Here is a 22,013-nt window from a genome sequence, read left to right on the forward strand (position 1 = left end):
GCGTGCGTGTGTGTGTGTGCGTGCGTGTGTGTGTCCACGCGTGTCTCAGGGGCATACCCACCAGACACCACTGACGCAACGTGTGGACAGAGCTCGGGGGGCGATAGCAGAGCCCTGCTGCATGAACCCCCCCACAGGAAACCAGAAGCTGTTGCCCAGGGAGTACTGGTTGAGCACCAGGTTACAGCGCCCTCTCTGGCAGGGGTGAGGATTGTACCATTCATAAGGAGTAAGTCTATGGTCAGGATGAATAGGAAAAAGTACAAAGATATAATTATCCTCATATTCTCATACATTTTTATCACACACGGACAACGGGAACCATCCAGAACCAGGTATACAGCAACATAGAATACATACAGCAAAGCTGCATAAAATATCATATTCACCACAATCCGCACAAATTCTATATATGTATATATCTGTTTATTTTATATATATTGCGCTGCTTGGACATCAGTATGGGGAGTGGGGGGGGGGGGCACCTGGGGGCCTGTGCTCAGGTAACATTTGGAGCATCATTAAGAATGCAGTGACGAACAATCAGGAAAACATTACCGACAAATAATTTAATGAAAGTAATCAGCTTCTCCATGCATCCCCAATGCAATAACAGCGACCTGAATGTATAGGAACTGAGTATTGAGAAGTCTAGTGTGTAGCGCGCATCACATTATCTTTCAGAGCAGCAGTAGTCTAAGCCCTTGAGAGAGAATCTGTGCATTGAAAAATCACCAGTGTGCCTCCATCGGGCTTCCGTGGCGCACTGGAGAGCCACCAGCTGTCAGAGGTGCTTACTGAAGCTGGACCCGAACGAGCTCAAGGCAGCGGTGCTGGAATTTTTCAGAGGAATCGCACTGCATAGGAGCGCAGTTCTTGGGATGCGCCAGCAGGGGTCGCCACACGGCTGCCAGACTCACCTGGCCACTAGGAAGAGCACACAGCTGACGGCTAGGTAGGCGAGCAGCATGAAGAGCCAGACTCCGGGGGAGAACGGGTCCAGGAAGGAGAAGTATCCAGGTCTGCGGGCCTGAGACACACACACACGCGCACACACACACACACGCGCACACACACACACACGCGCACACACACACATCTACAGATTAGATATTTACACTGCAGCTGTGACCCAGAGCCACACTTTGGTAATCACTCATCCTGTAACGGTATTTCACCACCGGGAAGGAATTAGCTGTGGGGCAGTAAATAGTTTAAACGGTCAGAGTTAGAGTTACAACACGACTATGGAGTATAGGCGAGTTATGACTGGTCTCTCTAATTTATTATCCGACTTCAGTGCTTTTGGTATCCAGCCAAACGAACCACTTATTCACACTGGTTGTGCACCTTTTCCCTGCCACTTTGGAGCAACAGCCAATCAACATGTTTGTCGCTAGCTTGAACCCGCCCTTTTGTGCCGAGCCCCCCAATCGCCACTAAGGTGACCCGGACAGACGGCGTGCTTTATAAAATGCGACACTTTAAAAATATTAGCGCATCACAACTTATTATTTAGCTCAAGGATGGCCACAACGGGGCTCTGGTTTAACGCTGGTCATTAATCTCCCAGCTTTGTGAGACAAATCTGCATCAGGTCACATTTCAAGGTACATCCCTGCTCCTGTGTCCCTCTGTCACTGACTACGGACCGTAAGCATATAAAGGTGCCCTTCAAAGTGTCTTAAATAAGCTTTGAAATGATGTCCGTATCTCTCTTACCCAGAGAAAGTTGAAAACTTGAAATGAGGGGAGAGAAAAACAGACCCAAAGTCTTTTCGAAGGTCCTGCCAGAGAACCCATGTTTGTCACGTATGTGGCGTTGAGACAGCTGATTGTTTTATTGATTTATGGTAATACTTCATATGGGCATTCCTTTATTTATGGCCCCCGCAGAGACAGATGCATTGTACTCCTCCCTTGCCTACAGGCAGCGAGGAGTTGAAGGGAGCTGGGTCAATTATCACTCTACAGGAGTGTGGATCATCGTGTGACCTTACGAGGCAGGGTCACCTGCTGAAAACAGCGGAAGAGCTGACGCACAGTCACTCTCTGTGCATGAATGGACGCAACAACAAACATAGGAGGAAAAAAAAAACGCTAGCTCACTCAGGGTATTATCTGCAGGCCACTTCTGAAAACAGTACAATGACATCTGGACAGCTATAAGCTAATGGAGTTTAGCCAAAGATCAACAAGCATAGGTTGTGCTCTGGAACGGGATGCTGGATGGGATTTTGAAATTAACGCTTAATTTTGTACATTGGAATGCTTCTGATCACATATCCCATCTTACACGCCTTTCAGACACATGCACACAGACACACAAACACATATACGGTTGAGTGTGAAGCTGAGAATCTTCTGAGCCATACACCCCCAAGGGGTGTACCCTGTGGCTGTGAGGTCCACTCGAAAACAAAAAAGAAGTCTCCAATTTCCTAGAGCAGTGTTTCTCAATCCAGTCCCCAAGGACCTCCAGACAATCCACATTATTGGTCCAACACACTTGTACCAGGTATTCGGTGTTCTTGATTGGCTGAGGGAGCAAAAATGTAGACTTTTCCACTGCACCAGGTACCGAACTTTTGGTACTTTGAGAAGAACCCGGAAGTACGGTACTTCAAGGTGTTGGTTTTCCACTGGCATCGATTGACATCACAGCTATATTAAAATAAGGCTTTTTATGTTTAAAAATCAGTTTAAAGTTCACCTCCGCTGCTCTTGCATGAGTGCTGCATACGTTCCGAGACAATCGTAATCATTTTCATCCTGGTCATTTAAATCACTCGAAGTCTGGTTTGTGAGAAATTTATGATACAAAATTACATTGCACGTTGCTAGGTGCTGTATTAGTATTTTCAACAAAATACTTTTTAATTTCTTGTCATGCCATCCAGATCATTCTGTTGTATATGTTCTTACGACCAAATTGCATTTTTTTTTTACTTCATTTATCATTATTTTCTGAGTTCACAACTGTTTTCAAGGCGGCGTATGTATTGTGTTTCAGCGGCAGGCTATTTGCATAACCAATCAAGTCCCACCCCAAAGTGCCCAAGTACCAAAGAAGTACCCCAGCTGGTTTGGCACTTTCGGTACTAGACCTTTTGATACTGGTACTCGAGCGGAAGTCAATGTAAAAACGAAAGTACCAAAAGTACCGTACTTGGTGCGGTGAAAACATGCCCTAAGTGTCTCCATTTGCTGTAAATGTTTGCATTTGGCTTTGGCCTAAAGGTGGACATATCAGTCAGAAAGCTGTTCTGTAGAGTCAAAGCAAAGCGCGACTGTCTACATACTTACTGGCTGTCATATGATGTGGGGGCTGAATGATGTGAAGGCATCAGCTTAGGTAAAGGACACATGAGCTCCACGGTAGTCGGATGACACCAGAATGTCATGTTAGCCAATTTATGTTAGAACATCACAGTAGTAGGATGATATAATGTAGCTAACCAAATAGCATGAGGACGTCACGTCAGCTACATGACGTGAGGTCTCGTTAGCTGAATGACAAGAGAATGTCACATTAGCTGAACGACATTAGCATAAACCAGCCTGCCCAGCCTTCCACCTCGCAGAATAAGGGATGTTCTTACCGATGTCACCGTTTAATTTTCGTTCACCTTTTTCATTGACTTTTGATGGCCTCGGCTCATTTATGTTTTATTTAGGACATGGTTCCGAACCCCGGTACCAGTCCGTCGCCTGTATTACAGTGGGCCATGCAGTGCTAGGGGTTTTGCGGAGGTGTCGGGTAATTTCTATACATTTTTTACAGCCCCACACATTCACACATTCTATTCGCATCTGAAAAAATGAAAACGGTTAACGGTTAAACTTAATTTAGCAGACATACATTTTTCATAAGGCAGGGTCAGACAGTCCCTAGAGCAGCCGAAACTTAAGGGCCTTTGCTCAAGAGCCCAACAATAAAATCACACTGCCAAGCAGGGGACTTGAACCAGCAACCCCCTGGTCAGAAGCATCATATGCTGAGCCACACACCACCCACCAAGAGAGGTCCACTGAGGTGATCAGAGCCTCCCACCACCTGGAGGAATTTTCTGCATTTTAGGCAGAGTTCCAGTGTCACACTGGGACAATCCACATGTGGAGCTGCTGTTCATCTGTGTGAGATGTCAGAAGCCCCCTGCCAAAGCAGTTTAAACCGGCCATATCCAGATGGCCACATCAGACTTTGGACACAGGACAGTTGAGCTCCGTTCCTGCTGCCAGCTCCAGCAGCCATTCCTCCGCAGTCACCATCAAAGGAGCATAAAGAGCAGCAGTCTGTTCCCGTGTAATCCATGTGCAGTGAAAATGCAGTGCCGCCCAGGGCCCTGGGCTTGCTCTCTTATACGCTCCTGCCCTTCAATGCATTGGCAACAGCTCCCATGATTCCTAGCAACATCCCGGATCCATCCACGCTCGGCTGCATTTATACTGGAACCACCCACTTGCCCAAGGCCCAAACCTGTGACCCTCTGGTGGCCCAGAAGAAGAGCAATGCATGCAGAAAGAAACCCAGTGGACGGGAACAATTTCGATTGGCCGGCCGACATCAGCCCTCATGCTGGCGATAAACATTAAGGCACCGTCTTATTCCATTCTGAATTCCAAATTGCTATTGACCTTGGGGGGGAGGTGACTCCCCTTGGACTTTTAGATAGGTAGTGGGGGCGGCGCTCCTGGGGGCACCACGCTGTCGTAATTGATCGAGAGCGGCTGTGGAGATTGTTGTGTGAGATCAGCCAGCGTGAGCGATTACCCCCCCGAGCCAGCGGATTGGATGAAAACAAGAGGGACGTTCCTAGAGGAGCTTCAAAAGAGAGGAAACTCCTTGCATCGTTTGCGCTGACTCCAACCCTTGGTGATGCCATAGAGAAGGAATGCCTATAGAGCACCTAGAAAGTTCTGCAATGCTGCCGACCCCCCCCCCCCCACCTCTCCAGGTAGAGCTGAGGGTGGGGGATGTATGCATGTTGCAGGCTGGAGGTTTGAGGGAGGCAGGGAGGTAACGTGAATGGCCCACTGGACCAGAGCCACAGTACTGACTGGATGGTAGCCAGCGGTGAGCTCAATGGGTCACCTTGGATTGGGAGGGGGTGGGGGGGCAGGCATTTCAGAATTAATATACATAATCTGAGTAATTATACACAGGCTCTAAAACCGCCAGACCGATACAGGGCTTCTCCTGCCTCCTGGTCTGGGGAACCGGCTAAAATTGGGAGATCCTGGGTAATTACTTGCAGACCCCCTGCCCTTCCCGGGCCCCTCCAGACCCCCCCACCCTTCCTGGACCACTGCAGACCCCCCGCCCTTCCTGGGTTCCTACCTACCCAGTGCCATCTCTTACCAGGTGCACTCTGTACAGGATGCTGATGCCCAGGGTCATGAATGGCTTGGAGAAGTCGATGACCTTCTCCCTCTCTGATGTGATGGTCAGTCCGGCCACAGCCAGGTCAGCTTTCTGGGGTGGGGGGAGGGAGATAAAGCAAAGATATGGGTCACGGAGTCAATCAGCCTTTAGGACGTCTGTCTGGCCAGGCCAGTCCGGGGAGATTAATCACAACAGGCTGAGGGTGATGAGGTCAGGCAAGGCCGTGAATTGTCCTTCCTGAGCTGCCCACTAGAGGAGAATGGGGAATGGGGAAGACTTCCAGGAGCCCATACACTATGGGGGTCATGCCTTGAGAAAAATGGAACAATCAATCCACTGGAACTCACCCTTTATCGACACCCCCACCTCCTGCAAATTTAATCCACCCCAGGCAAGGGGCCTCAATTCAAATTTTGCTTAGGGCCACAAAAAGGGCTGGCCCGACCCTGGGGGCAGGGGCATTGGCTATTATTTTCCAAGCCCCCAGCAATGTTGTTGTGCGGCTCTGGTTCCACGGAGGGACATTATGGAAGGAGAATGACTCCGAGCACCATCACGGCCGAAGCGGCAAGTAGTGCTGAGCAGCATGGGGGGGGGGGGGGGGGTCCGTGAGCAGGTCCAGAACCGGGTCTGTCTCATAAGTTATTAACCGGCGGAGTTTTATGGTGGTGCTGTACCGCGTGCAGAATGCTGGGCATGAATGTTTAACGATGGAGGCCTATGGACACGGCGGCACTAACGGCCGAGAGACGGAGCGACCAGGAAAGCTGAAATAAAACAAAAACGCCAATTTTTGTGTGTGTGTTGGGGGGGGCTAGGGATGACACGGACTGAACTTTTGATGATTAAGTCGGGAGATGTTGCAGAAGACAGCCGTCAGACCCAGCGCCCCACTAGGGCAGGATCTCCCCTCCCAGTGGTCTCGCACCCGAAATTGCCCTCCCCAGCAGGACAAACGCAATACACTGCAACTCCCGCAAACATAAACAGAGGCAGCCACTTGCGGGAGCGGACCCAGAACAGAACAAAACATCATAAAAACACACCCGATTTATGCAGTTATGAAACGGTATGGATTCTGAGGCGGCCGGTCACGTCACATGGCCCAAATCTGCTTTCTGAAGTCACTGCTGCAATGTCAACTCCCAATTCATCAGCCTCTGGCCTGTTCCTCGTGGGACGACGTGTGAGTATGATGAATGGAGATTTAAACATGCAAGAAGAGGATCGAAACCATCAGTCTGACAGGCTGGGTCATTCACTGAGAATGAGAGTCACGGACATCCACCCAACATCCAGTTTTGACCCGTTTGCTATTCTCCTTACTCATATCCCTACCCCCCCCCCCCCATCAACAAACATCAGTATCGTCTGCATCTATTCCTCCAGACCCAGGACCCGGTTGTCATTTAGTCAAATACAAGTTATGGTCCACTGAGGCAGAACCAGGCACAAAAAAATGTAAACAGAGGTCAAACTAATAGTGAAGAAATCCCTCTTGTATTGTTTGAAGACGGATGCTGTTGAGGGTCACCGGTGCTCTTTCTGCGGCAGGGAGGGAGCCGGGTGTCCGTCTCCTCTGTGGCTTTTTTTCCCACAGAATTCACACTTCATTGTTTCCAGTGTCTTCTAGATGCACTGAGACAAAATGCTAATTATCAGTGGCCTCCTGCCTGCATCTCTTCCTCCTTTCCTTTCTGCCCCTTCTGTTTTAATAGCTTCCCCTAGTGATCCTCTTCAGGGCCAATTCTAGGATATTAAAGGTGGGAGGGGCTAAGAGGGGTCATAATTCATACAGAGGAGTTAACCATATCATTAGCCAATGACAAGTTTTGAATCGGTGAGTGACGGGAAGGGGGCACTCCAGGGACCAATCAGCTTTCAGCTGCGGTCACTGTCCCTGTGGCCCCGCCCGTCAATAGTCCCCCGATCCTCTGTCTCCTTCTCAATTTTTTCCCCTACATGGAGACCTTTCCTCTACTCTCCTCCTCTAGCATCATCCCCTTCTCACCTTATGATGTGAAGAGCAATCCAGAGTTTTAACAAAAAAAATAAATAAATAAAAATCATGCAGTTGTGATCATTTTGTTGGGTACAAAATACATGGCTGAATAACTACAATCATCAAATAAAAACATAAAACAGACAAAAAGCTCCTGCAGCAGAGCAGGCCGGGGTGGATGTGCCCCTGTTTTTGCTGGAGTATTATATTGATTTCCTGACTCTGGCCTGTTTATATTTTTCTGCTCCAAGAAGAAACACAACAGGACACCTTTTAGATCATTAATTTGTGGGGTCCTCCAGGTCGTTATCTGGCTTCCGTGCAACAACTGCCTCGCTAACTCCTTTAGCCGGAGTTAAGGAATTCCAAGCAATACTTTGACATTCTTGGCAGTTACTGTTTATCATTGTCCATTATTTATGGTTCCTGTCCATTGGGGCAGTGGTGGCCTAGTGGTTAGGGAAGTACGTTTGTGAGTGAAAGGTGGCTGGTTTGAACCCCTGACCAGCAAGGTACCCTGACCAACATACTGCCCCTGGGTGTTGAATTAGCTGTTCATTGATGTCACATACAGTATGGAGTAAATGCAGAGGGCACGTTTTGTTGTGGTGTGTCAACAATGACTATTTTCACTTAATATCTTTTTACTATCTATCCATCCATCCATTCATTTAGCTTAGTGTAAGAGGTTTGATATAATATTCCAGATGGACCTCCTTAAGACATATATCACTGTTACTGCTTGCCATTAACAACCCAACAGCTCGATCCGTAATATCCAAGTAATTTTCTGAGTCCTTAAGCCTGACGCTACGCGCTGAATTCTTCTAGCACTAGTTGAGAAAACGTGTGATAAAAGGCAAAAGGTCATTTCTCATTCAGAAATACGTAGAAATCACAGAAATGGCACGGTGCATTTTACAGCGCTACGCGTGTGAGCTGACAGTCAGTAACACCCCACGCAGATGCTGCGGAGGTCAACGAGGCAGTGACGGCCAGCTCCAGCGAGACATGGCAGGGGGCGCCGGAGAGCTGACCCAGCCTCTTTATGTTTCTGTAATCGCTCTACCCCTGTATTAACCCTGCAAATGGAGACAGAGCTCCAGGTTGGCCAGACCGCTGTTTCACACCCAGCCATTGAATACAGTCATTACGGTCCATTCAGTGAACTTCTTTAAGCGTTTCCTGGACAGCTATATAAAATCCCATTTACTAAACAAATCCAATTTACCTTAACGAGCGGACAAAATAGGCCCGTCAGAAAATAATTGGGTAAAACTATGTAATTGAGTAGATTGCTTCAAGTCATATTTTTTCCTCAAACAAATATCTCCAAGTCAGGGTGAAAAAAGAAATTCACTGAATACAGAAATTTCATTTTGTCAGATAAATGGTGTCAACATAAAGTGAAACGGCATGCAGCTAAATGAGTCTTTTAGCGTATTGCTGTATGAAGGAAGGGCCTGGAATGCTATTGCTCATTAAAAAAAAATCATTACTTAGAGGAGGGAGGATCAATCCAATCACTGTGCTGTGCCATCAGTGTGATCTCAGTGGTGAGCTAAAGTGTCATTTTTTTATTAATCATGAAGAATGATAAATGTGTCTGTGTTTCCCTTAATAACAATGGCGCCCCCTGCTGGCCAGACTAGATGGTTTTGCAACACAACAATCACTGTCCAGTCGTGAGTGTGCGATGATCCCTCCCCAGCCTCATCCCACCCATTGCTAGGGCTGAGACAGTGCTTGTCATCCTCAGTTCACAAGTATCACTGTGTTAGCTGGGCTTTCCTTCAGATAAAACACTCAATTAACGAATCTTGATGAGCAAGTGCGAATTAATGATCTAAATGTTATAGTGCAACATGGACATTTGCAGGGGTACTATGCTGAATGTGTTGAACTTGATCTGGTTCATTCAAATTAGCACTCAGCCTAATTAGCATTCATCAGTCACTAGTTACTTAATTGTTCAGGAGTTATTAAGTACTCCAAGTACTGAAGTAATCAATTATGATAATGGATAGCACTGCATTATTGCTTTAATGGCCAAAAAAATGAAGAACAGTATGTAATTTCAGCCTTCCTAGCAGTACAAATACTAATGTAAATGTAATAAGCGAATTCACAAATGTCAAGACAGACCAAACGCCGCTGGGAATGCAATCGACAGCTCAATTATGCATAATTATCCAAGACGTCTGGCCAGAGTAAAAAATATTACAGATCTCTGTCGTCCAGGACTAGAGCTGTGAACCATCGTGGGTGCGGCCTACGATCTGCGGGCAAACACAGACCTGCAAGAGGACGAGCCCCCTGATGTATTTTTGCCCGTGATCACAGTTTACACCTCGCTTTTATTAAAGCAGCCCCATTTTCTGTTTTCTATAATGTCAGCTTGCCCAAGGAAGGGTCGGGTAGCTAATTGACCTTGGACCCATAGAAGGTTTTTTTTTCGCTCGTGGGAGTTTTACTTAACCAAAAATGTTCTGAGGGCAGAAGGAAAAATGATTGGTTCAGAGAAATAGGCAATCAGATTACAGAGGAGGTGGATCCAAGCAATTAGAGGAGGCGGAACCAAGACATTGGATTGGCCTCCTCTAGTTCCTTCTCCCCTCAAAACATTTTTTGCGCAAGTAAAACTCCTATGAGCTTTTTTTTCTGCCCAATTGGGAGTTTTTGGTTTCTCTCCTCTGTTGTCTTCTTCCATTGTTTCTTTGCCTCTTTACTTCTTCCCTGTTTCATGCACCGCTTTGCATAAACAATGCAGTAACATATTGCTACACATTCCTGTGCTACACCTTGGATTAAGTCTGTTGCGAAAGGTGCTTTATAAATATAGATTCAATTAAACCAAACCAAACCAGCATCTTCAGAAACACCTGATACCTGATAGGAAGCTGCAGAAACATCTAGAACTCAAACCAGCAAGTCTTTGATAAGCCCTGCAGGTGACGAGGTGTAAGGCTCCTGAAAAAATGGGGGATAACAGTGCACCAGTGGTAGCTGGGGGAGGAGGGGGGGGGGCAGTTAGGAGTGCTGAAGAAGGCGTTGAGGGTCAGAGCAGGGGTCCTCACCCGTGAGATGAGCTCGCCCACCATGCCCGTCCAGGTGCCGTTGGCCCCCGGGACGCCGTAGACCCCATCGCCCACCAGCTGGATGCGGTAGTTGAATCTGAGGATGTGGGCCAGCTCCCTCAGCATGTCCACACAGAAGCCCTCATAGCGCTCATTACCCTCCAGGTCCTGGTGGTTCTCCCGCAGCATCACATATGGATTCTCCTGTGGGGGGGAGGAGGTGACACATGACTCCGCCCCTGTGGACACTCCCTAGGGACATACATAAACCCCAAGGAGCCACTAACTCCAGTTAATACACTCCCTAGTATATTTGGATATAACCACTTCTTGATTCCTGGATAGATTCATTTCTTAACATATATTTTATTCTCAAGGATGTAATATCAGGCAAATTTTTACTGAAGAGCGATAAAACAGCTTAGATTACATCCTGGAGCATATGAATACAGTTCTCAGAAAGGTCCACACAGACTGTGAGCTGTATAACCTTTAACACAAGACATCCTTCCAGTTCAATGCCAGCCTTGAAAGAAACTTTTAAAGCCTTTGTAGGTAATCTGAGCCCCCCCCCCCCCCCCTAAAAAAACAAGACGCCTCTATTTTCTTCATTCTCCCCTGTTTGGAGGACTGGAGACACTCATACTGGGCCATTAAGACAGATCTTTCGGTACCTCTTGTTGCCATGGCAACGCTCCCCCGGCAGGCCGGAGCCCAGCCTCTCGTCCAAGCACCTTTATAGCGTTTGTCAAGCGACTTTAATTCAGCCCGGCTGGAGGTCACGGCGGCGGGACGCCGCCAAGCGCTGTCGACACACTCCATCTCCGCGGAGATCATTCAGGCCAAAGTCAAAGAGCGTCTGCAGCCTCGGTCGGGTTACCGTGGCGATGGGATTGGGCCCGACACCCACCACGGACCATTGTCCCGCCTTATAGCTTAGTTTTGACCGTGAGTCAGTGTGGGGGGGAGGGGGTGCCAGCTAAAAGACAGATGAAAATTATGGACTACAGAACTTGGTGAAGGGGGTAGGGGGACAGGCAGACTTTCGAGATGGCCACAGGCTGTTAGCTTGTTAAAATCACCCCCCCCCCCCCCACTAGACAGACCGCCCCGGGAATGGCCGCATGACACCCGGGGGCAGGTGCAATATATATGCAAATTCAGGGCCCACGGCACAGTGCTTAGCAAATGGCCCCCGTCCCCCAACACCGAGTTTATTAATGAGACGCTGCTTGGGTCCGTTTGGGCTCAACCCTACAGCCAAAAGGTCAAGGTGGCTGGGGGGGGGGGGGGGCAAGGCTAATTAGCAAACTCTCTCTGAGGTACATTAAAAGGTCTTCTATGTCTCCCAGCCGCCCAGGAAAAGACACTGTTAATTAACGCAGGCCTAAGTGCCCTGGTACCGACACGTAATCATAAAACTGTGTGTTGCTATTCAGCGTTAACAGCGTCACAAAATAAATGCCTTTTTATCTGGGGCATTTCTAGGGTTTTTTTAAGATGGGGGCACAAGATGGGCGATAATTCATACAGAAGGACTAACTTTATCATTAGCCAATGATATGCTTTGAATCGGTGATTGACAGGGGAGGAAGCACTCTGGAGGCCAATCAGCTTTCAGCTAGGCCCAAAGCCCAGCTGGCAGCACCCTTGTATGCACCCCTGATTCTACTGAAGTTGATTTGGCTTTCCGATCTGCACGGCTTTAATAGGCTCCATCCGGAAAAGTTTTCTGCAGCTAATCTGACCACCAATGCTGCACCTGCCACTGCTGTGATGTTTCTGGAAGGTGGAGAGAGCGTTCTGCTTCAGAAAGGACCCAGGATGCCGCCAAACGGAGCCTGGGCCGCCCCCCCAGTCAAGCAGGGGTCAAAGAGCCTACTGTCCCACACTGGTCCACTGTCACCTGCAGTCAGCAAATGATAGAACTCTGAAAGGCTCCTCCGTGGTTCTGGGAGGTCAGAGGTCCTGAGCCACGCCCCCCCGCCCCCGCACCTGGGAGCGTTAACACGGCACGGTGCATCTCCATGACAGTTTGCTGAGTTGCCACGGACGATGGCTCACGCCTTGTCACCGGGCCCCGGCACTCGTACGCCACCCTGTCACGTCACGGGTCCAAAAAGAGAAGAGAGCTGGGTTCCGAGGCGTAGCTCGGCCTGCCGGGTTCACATACGTCCAAAGGCTGGAGCACACGTGCCCGGGAACTGTTCCTGTCTATCGCAACGATTCAGAATATATACAAGATACTACAATGACATAGTAATGGATGGCTGCACACTCTTGTCAAGTGCCTTAGGGCTACTTTGTTGTGAAAGGCGCTATATGAAAATAACTTGAATTCACTTGAATTTAATTAAATCCAAGAAAAAAAAATGCAAAAATCTCTTAAAGATGCCTCCATAAAGCATTCACCCATTTAACAAAAATTTAAAAACCTTTTATCAATTATAGGCTTTACCTGTTACGTTTAACCATTATCTTTCATATTTGTAGGAATGGAAGACAATGTCATTATTTTTCTAAGTAAAAATGAAAGGGAAGTACATCATAAAATGGTAGCACAACCACATGTCTATGCTTAAATATCTATGTGTGTGTCATTGTCATTGCGTGTCTATGCATGAATATCTATGTGCGTGTGTGTCTGAGGGTGGACCTCGTCGCCGCTCGGTGAACAGCACGCCCCGGAAATAAAGCCTGGCGGGTGAGCCGTGCTGCTCGCGGCGGAGATAAAGGCGACAGGAGCGGCGTGCTGGTGATGAATGAGCGCAGATAAGGTGAAATTGCTCCTCAGTGGCTGTTCATATACAGCCGAAGAACTCATCTGTCTTTAAAGTGAATGTGACTCCTGGGTTCGGCCACCCCCCCCCCCCCCTGCCGGGAGACACCCACTTCACCTAATAGCCCGTCGCTTCCCACCCAGTGCAGAGCCGAACAACCCCGACAACCCCACCTGCCCTACACAACCCAAAACACACCGTTAATCACAGTCAGGCTTTGATCCTCCACTTTCCCACAAAGAAGCAGAGCTGCTGCCATCTCTGTCCAGGTTAAGTAACTAAATCTTTTCCATTAATCTTAAGATCTCAGTGGCTTCAGTATCTGGTCTCAGTTCTACCTTCATCGATAAAACTCCCAGATGCCACATCATGACAGCCTTTCTCATGGACCTTTGGTTTCTGGAATTTTGACTTTCGCACCATATTAGTAAATGAAGTAAAGTTTCAAGTGGGATCCATCTATAACTTCAATCCTTACAAACATCTACATGTCATCCAACTCTGAGATACATACAGCGGTCTCTCCTTATCCACGAGTGATATGTTCCAATATCCAAGGGCATAACTTCGGGTTGAGTATTGGGGGTTCAGGTCTTCAACATTTTAAGGGGGTCCAGGGGCTTGTATTGGCTAGTTTTAATTACTTACATTATCACATTTATGCACAGCAAGCATCACCAACATTAAATACAGTAAAAATAAAGCACATTGTACAGTACTGTAGCATATTCTTGTCTTCTCTCAAATTAAAGGGATTCTGACATTTTGGCCTAATTCTCATTTTGGCCTAATTATCATTAGCCAATGATACATTTTGAATTGTAAGTAACAGGGGGCGGGGCACTATAGGGACCAATCAGCTTTCAGCTGGGGCCAGTGCCACTGTGGTCCCACCCCTGTATACACCCCTGGGTGCAGCACTGGACAGCTTGACCCAACCAACAGCATTTTCTAAGAAACCCAGCTGCTATGCCTGAAGTCCAGAGGCTCCCCGATAAAGTTGGGTTATTCAGTCTGAACCTCCCTCCCCCCCCCCCCCCACACCCCTTTCCTGGGGCACCATTTTCTCCATAAAAATCGCAGACAGTATAACAGCCACAGGCGAATTGGCGTCACTTTCAACATCTGGCCAGAGGACCGAAACGGAACAATAATGCGACGTGTGCGAGTCGGCGTGACATAGATCGCATGTGTTCACGCCTCTGGATAAATTCCTCGCAGGCAGGACCTCAGAAGGGAATAAATACGGGATAATTTCCAACCTTAAGTGAGGAGGGGGGGGGTTAAAAAGAAAGAAGAGAAAAATGCGATAAGGCTCTTGGCGGGAGGCGCAGGGGGGGGCACGTGATTCGGGGTGGTGGGGGGGGGGTGCTGCCAAATATAGACAGTCGCAAATTGCTTTTCCCGCTGCATTGATTGCGTCCTGGCCTCATTTACATACCGCACCCGGCCGATCCGCGGCCTGCTTACGTGTCCTGACTTATAACGCGGGACTCCGGCCCGGGATCGACGGTCTTGTCCGGCCCTCCACAGCGTATCAGAGACACTTACCATGGGCGTGAGGGTGACTCCGGCATTGTCATTCCGTTCCACGTGGTTGTGGGTTAAAATCTCATAGAGCAGAAGTTCTGAACTGGTTTAGCCTCAATAGCCACGTTTTTCACTTAGTCATTAAGTCACAGCCCAATTTTTTAAAATTTGAAACCAAATTTATTCACAAAAATAGTGCAGTAAAGGTAAAAAAAAAAAATAGGCCTGTAATCAGACAAAAGTAAGGAAGAAAAAAAACAATACTTGTGGATTGGAGATGGGGGTCCTGGGGGTGATATTTGCCCAGCAAAAAAAATATATATATTTTTTTTGTTAACCGCACAGACACCAGAACTCACTGTCATCACAGAACCTTCTTTTTTGCCGGTAAAGTCCAGTAAAGTCCAGTTTTAGCCAAAAAATAAAGGAGGTGATGTTATCATCTTCTCAATTACCGTCTGCTCTTGAATAAAACACTGCATAATTTTCCAACGTACATCGAGAAGGGGTCTAAACTTATCTGGGGGGCAAAATCACTTATGCTGATTATTAATTAATAAGCTATAATTATCATCAATTTCCTTTTACAGAAGCTCCCAGAGGCCCTACTCTCTGCGTTTGCTCTGCCGATGAGACTCAGGTACCGTCAGAAACCCAGACTGTCGGCATCTCATTAGAATTAATTTAATCACATATTGATTATAAAGCCGCATGTGACTCTGGTTGTGGTTTTAACAGATTCGCAGCATCAGCATTAAGTCTGGACAAACCTACTGAAAAACATTCTTTGCGACAAGATACCGACCCTAAGCTCACCTCGAGGTTATGTAAGCGCTGTATTGTCTTGTAAATTAGGAAAGAGATGGAGTGCTGTGACAGATGACCTGGCCCCCATGATACCCCCCACCTAAACCCTACAGAGCTGGTTTGGGGTGAGTTGGATCGAAGGGTAAGAGCAAGGTAGCCAACTTGTGCCCAGAACTTGTGGAAACTCCTTCAGGGCTGGTGGAGAAGCATTCCAGGTGGCTACATCTGAAGCTGGTTGAAAGAATCCCAAGAGTCTGCAATGCTGTCATCAAAGCCAAGGGGGTATTTTGAGGAGTCTAAAATTTGAGAAAACTTTGAGATGTCGAATGCTTCTCTTGTTCGCCGCAATATTTGATATGTGTCGCTTCACTGCCTCGAGGCCTTTTACTATAAGGTGAATAACAGCTAAAAGAGACAAATGCATTAAAAGCAGGCGTGTCCAGATCTTTGACTGGTACTTATATGCAGACCCACGGCTTTTTATGAAACGCCCCCTGCTGGCTGAGAGCTGAAACGCCAGTGGGGATGAGTGTGAAGAGGAGGCACAAGGGTTGTTGGTGGTACTCACCAGGATGGTGGTGATGGTGAGCGTAGCGTTTCGCAGCGTGTCGGTGGCGTTGGGGGAGTACAGTCTCTGGTCCATGGATAGGCCCTGCTCTGAGTGCCATTGCCCGATCTGTTGGGGGGAGGGGGGGGGCAGTGACAGCAGAATGAGGCAAGTACATAATTATTATGTGCAATTATAATTAAGTTTGACCTTTCATAACACTCTGTCCCACCATACCAGGAGACTGTACATTTTCCAGGACCTCAATTCCCTCTGGCCGCATATACGGCCGGCTATTTTTCACTCTCTCTGAACCATCTGACCCCCCGTCCGTGCAAAGAACCCACGTGCCGAGCTGGGATGCGGCAGCGTCGTCAAATGAGTCCGGTACTGAATCGAGCCACTGGACCAGGCTGGGGCCGTAAAGAGTTGGTGTGTGAGCGGAGAAGGAATTACTGCAGGAAGTGCGATTCCACCAGGGTCGGATTAACTCGATGTTACCTCGGAACTGTCCAAGCGGAATGTCATAAATTCCGCTTTTACTTCCTGGCAGTTTCGTATCTGCTCTTTCTGATATCCCCTGACCGGAGGTGGACTCTCTGGATCTGGAGGCTTCGGGTGAAATGGGGCCCAGCATGATTCCTTCCATTTACCCGAGTGTACCTGTCTGAATGGAATAGTCCATTACAGCCTGGAAAAGGGGGGGCAACTTTATCTGTACTAAAAAAAATAATAACAGCTAATAAGAGACATTCATGTTTGACCTATTCAGGGTTGCGGGGGTCTTGAACCCAACATGGAGGCTACAGGCACAAGGCAGGGAACAACCCAGGATGGGGCGCCTATCCATCGCAGGGCACAGTCACACACCATCCACTCACACCCACCCACCTATGGGCAATTTGGTGACTCCAGTTACCCTCAGCATGTTCTTGGCTGTGGGGGGAAACCCCATGATGACACGGGGATAATAAATAAATAATTAGTCTTATATCCATAAAAGTAAAATCTAACTGGAAATTCACGGGGCCCCTGGTTTTTGAGTGTCTATATTTACCTTATAGGACGTCCATCCCATAAAACTCACCTCTGTTAAACTCAGTAACCATAAAAGCCAAACCATGACACTGAGGGACTGTGAGAGACTCTTTCCTCCATGGGGGGGGGGGGGGGGTTAGAGCACGGGTTCGACGTCGGCGTCCGTGAAGCTTCGACTTTGTACCCAAGGCTCGTCCCTCGAGTCGCTAATGGGCGGCCATGAGGCTGCAGTGACTCTGCTTGTCATCTGCCCCCCCATGGTCGTCTGAATGTCAGGCGTGGTGGGGGAGGTGGTGCGGTTAGGATCGGAAGGTCGCTTTTTCAAATCATGACAGAGCTATTTCACCGTTGGGACCCAGAGCAAGGCCCTTAAACCGCAGTCGTTCCAGGGAATGGCTGCCTCAGCTTTCTCAAACAATGTACGCTGTCTTTTATAAAACTGTCTGCTAAATAAACAAAAATGCAAATAAAGTATCCTTACAATCATTCTTTAAAAGGTCATTTGTTTCTATAAATGTCTACTAATTCACAAGCTGCTTACTGTTGTTTTTTTTTTGTACTTAGCCCAAATAATTTATTGATTATAAATATTTGAGCAGTATTTCTTTGCTCTTGTTTTTGCCGTACAGAATGTGGATGTATGTATATTAAGCTCCCGTTCGCTCCTGCTGTGTTCTGGAATGCTTCCCGCCGAGACAGGAGACCGTGCTCTTCACAACGTCTGTATGAGGTTTGAGGCCTCTGCGCTGATTTCACCACTCAGAGTTGTGTACTGTCTGTATCCAGTCTGAGCACTACAGCTCCCCACAGAGTCACAACATGCTAAAATTAATGGAGGAAAGTTTTTTTTTCAAGAGGTCTTTTGTTCCTGGGGAACAAAGACGCACTCATGATACATCACGCAAAAACAACACTCTTGGAATGAAGAAAAGAAAAGAAGTTCCGGGAGGATGTGATTGAAAGATCTGGCAATCAATTTCCTCTATAGCAGTGGTCTCAAACTCCAGTCCTGGGGGGCCGAAGCCCTGCACATTTTTGGGTTTCCCCTCATTTAACACACCTGATTCAACTCCTTGTGTTAATTACAACACAGCTCTTGAGCTGTGATGGAACAGGGAAAGAACTAAGCTACACAGGGCTGGAGTTTGAGACCCCTGCTCTATAGTGTCCCTCCGTGAAACTACTGTCTCCGGACCGTACCAATGATGACTTTATGCAGGGGGGGGGGGGGGTTATTTTGTAACACACTGACATCTTTCTTGTGCTGATTACACTGCTCAAGGAAGAATCTCGGAGCCTCCCAAGGCACGGGTGGGCTAAGATGAAAGCGATTCGTTTTCTGACCCCTTCCCCCCCAACACACACAAGTCCTGTACTCTCACCTCAGCTGGGGAGTACAGCACCCCACACTGTGATGAGGCCCTGCGAATTTCTACATACACAAACACGTATTTACTACTTCAATCCTCATCCAAATCCCCGAAAGTGTCTCTAGCTTGCCCTGCAGCAAAGCTGGATAACATTAAAAACATAACTCAAGAACACAACAGATTCACCATGACACTTATGTCTCCCCTACCGGCTTCACTGTACGCACACGCACCTGTACAGTTTATATATTCCATACACAAGGGTATGCTACTTATTTAAATATTTAATGCTAACAGGTCCGGCTGGAAAAATAATGTTTTCAATCGCAGTTGTTTCACGTGAAGCCCTTGGTTCAGTCTCCATGAATGGTTTGCACAGGGCAAGACAGTCTAAGGCAGGGCTATTCAACTAATGGTTCTCAAGGGTCGAGCCCTGCTGGTTTTCCAGCCTTCCTTCACCTGTGAGCCAGGTTTGAAGCCTCTGACCAATCAGAATCAGTAATTGTTAAACTAACTACCTGGGAGAACTGAAAACAAGGCCTGGATTTGGAATCGAGGGCCTGAATTGAATAGCCCTGGTCTATGGTATGAAGTGGAGGCATAAACTGGGGTGGGGCCACAAGGGTACTGGCCTGAGCTGAAACCTGATTGGCTGCCTGAGTGCCTCCTCCCCTGTCACTCACTGATTCATAACATATTATTGGCTACTGATAAGGTTGGCCCCTCTGTGTGAGTTATGGTCCCTCTTATACCCTCTACTTTAAAAAAGCTAGGACACAATATAGCTGCAACCCCCTCCCCCCCCCAACATCCTTATAAATTACCCCCCCCCCCCCCCACACACACACACACACACTGTACTCGCACATATATATTGGTGAGATAATCTACCAAGAGGACCGACATGACCATTATCATACCCTGCGCCACCTGTTTGCGGGCAGTGAGTGATGGTGCTGTAAAAGCCGCCGCACTCCCGCTGACCTCCATCGGCCTTCCCCCGCACGCGTGCCCTCAAATGGCAGAAATACACCGAGCCCCTTTCATCTCCTGTCCATTAAAGCAACCTTACATTTCTCACGCGTCGTAAAACAAGCTTCTCCCTAGTTAAGCACCATAAACCATCGACAGGAATAAAACAAAAATGGCTGAACATTTTTCTCTAGCCTATCTGAACGCTTGGAGCAAAGCTCACATGGTTACAAAACAGAATCTTGCAAATTTTTTATGATTCTTCAAAGAGCAAAATAACATTAATCTATTACATGCATTGTATCCAATTTTAGTAAGGACCAATCAGCTGTGTAGAACAGGGTCATTTGATAATGCAGTGTAAGGAAAGGCATATGGATGACAATGAGCTTTGTTTTCAGGCTTGGCTGCTCATTGTTAGCTTGCTGGATGGACCAGGCTCTTTCCCCCTGGATGAACTTCCTTTCTCAGTCCAGTCACCCTGGCCGTTCCAGAATTTTCCATTCTGTGCCGAGTGAAATCCAGGCCTGGCGTGGCTCCTGCTTCCCCTTGTTCCGTTAATGACCAGTCAGCTAAAGACCAGCTACTGAAGGCTGGATCGGTCTCATCGCTGCATAGCGGCTGACGTTCTGGCCGCTACTCACAGTCAAATTTGTATCACTAAACTTCAATAACGGAGTGTTGTTTTCTCCCTCGTCTTTTATGTCCACCCGTTTGCCATCTCCCCCCCCATAAAGGACAGAATTCGGTGCATTAAACGAGCCACAGCTTGGCGCTGAGAGCGGCTGCCCCGCAGTCTCACTGCTCACTGCCCGCTGCTGCCCCGCAGTCTCACTGCCCGCTGCTGCACAAATGCCCAGCCCCAGAAGAGCGAGATGCCCCAGAGCTGCCAGCCGCCTCGTAACGCCTCCTAAAACCCGGCATGTTCCAGCAGGTGCGTAGGTCCCTTTGCCTGCGGGGGAGGATCAGAGAGGGCAGCGGGATGGACCGAGAGCGCATCCATGTTCGGGGCTTACCCATCAAGCCTCCTCTTCCCATTAAGCCAGACCACAAAATCCTTTCAGACTGGGAATTCCACTGGTTGGTGAGCCATCCAGCCCTCTAGCCTTTGATCCTCACACCCCCACCAACAACCTGCTCCTGGGACTCATGATCCTACTAAAATTGTACGTCCGCCAAATAAATAAAAATGCAAATAAAGTGTCATTAGAGTAATTCATTAAAAGGTCATTTGTTTCTACAATCTTTCTTCTGATTCGCAGTCTGCTGTTGTTTTTTGTGCCTTTTTTGACCCTGCATTGTCAAAACAGAAATTATGTGCAACGCTTTGGATAAAAGCGTCTGCTACTTAAATTAAATGTACCGTAAATGGTGGAGAGCTACCTAGAAGGTGGACGAACTTAAACAGCTACGAGGAAATGAGCAAACTATCCGAATCCGCTTCAGATGCTTCTCTCGGTGGAGTGGAGTTCGAATTTTCTCACAAAACAATCTAGGGAAGCTCCTTCCACCCAATTAGCTCAGAGACGACCTTTGGCCAGGATTAAATCCATAGTTCATATTTCGGAAAGGGGCTGGAGAGCCCATGGATAATCATCTCACCGACAGAACGCAGAACGCAGATTGGTCCGCGCCCCCGGGATCACGCCGGTTTCCATAGCACCACCAGCCGCGCAAAAAAATCTTCAGCGCTTTTGTGAGATTTCGCCACGTTTTGTTCTGTGCATAATTAACTTCACCAAGAGACTTTTAATGTTAAAGCTCGCCTTTTCTTTGAAGTGCTTTGCTTCCCTCGTTATGTGTGAAAGTTCTAATTCTTTTTACGGTGGCAGAAGCAAAGTGTTTTCAATAGGAATAAGACAAGGCTACTACAGTTTGCAAAACTCTACGGAGACCCCCATAGACCGTGTGGATAAGGGGAGCGAGTCTGCACCTCCGTCGATATTAATGACGGGAAGTGCGGTTCAATTTACAGAACCGATTCCATCGAACGGTTCATTTAAATGAATTAAACGTTCGATTCAAAGAGTCGGGGGGGAACTACATGCTGCTCACCTTGTTCGATTACCATTATTACATTTTTATTACAATCTTGTTTAGAAAAAGTCATGTAAGCAGGTTTTAGCATTTTAAAAGTAAACGAACAGTCAGCCCCCTAAAGCCTGACAAAATCGCGAGTACATCCTTGCAAACTTATAATCCACAATGCTTTCTTTAAAGAATGAAAACCGACATCAAAGCCACAACATACAGAATACGACAAACGCTGTTAATAGGGGCTATTAGAATTGGCACATTTGCTAACCGGATCGCTTAACTCTCGACTCGACTTTCAACAGAATCAGAACCGGTCACTCTGTGAGTTCTGGGTCTCACGAGATTTGCCGAGAAGCCGCTTGAACCAAACTTGCCAAAACGCCAAACTACTTAGAAAGTCACTATAGAACGCTTCGACTGAACGTGCCAAACTCACTAACATGTCGAATGCCAGAGTCTTGACTTTG

The 22,013-nt window shown here is 47.6% G+C and overlaps 1 protein-coding gene across 6 annotated transcripts in view; it reads right to left on the minus strand.

Moving 5' to 3' along the window:
* LOC111846268 (glutamate receptor ionotropic, kainate 4-like) overlaps positions 1-22,013 on the minus strand; it is a 217,078-nt gene that overhangs the window by 4,219 nt on the left and 190,846 nt on the right. For all 6 annotated transcript variants that reach the window (XM_023816305.2, XM_023816307.2, XM_023816304.2 and 3 more), the window contains 5 exons: positions 16,151-16,258; positions 10,466-10,669; positions 5,363-5,476; positions 921-1,030; positions 62-235 (listed from right to left, as the gene is read on the minus strand). In XM_023816305.2, coding sequence (XP_023672073.1) covers positions 62-235; positions 921-1,030; positions 5,363-5,476; positions 10,466-10,669; positions 16,151-16,258 — 710 coding nt within the window. The remainder of the gene's footprint in view (positions 1-61; positions 236-920; positions 1,031-5,362; positions 5,477-10,465; positions 10,670-16,150; positions 16,259-22,013) is intronic.

This window comes from Paramormyrops kingsleyae, chromosome 18 (genome assembly GCF_048594095.1).
Source record: "Paramormyrops kingsleyae isolate MSU_618 chromosome 18, PKINGS_0.4, whole genome shotgun sequence".
NCBI classification, from domain to species: Eukaryota; Metazoa; Chordata; class Actinopteri; order Osteoglossiformes; family Mormyridae; genus Paramormyrops; species Paramormyrops kingsleyae.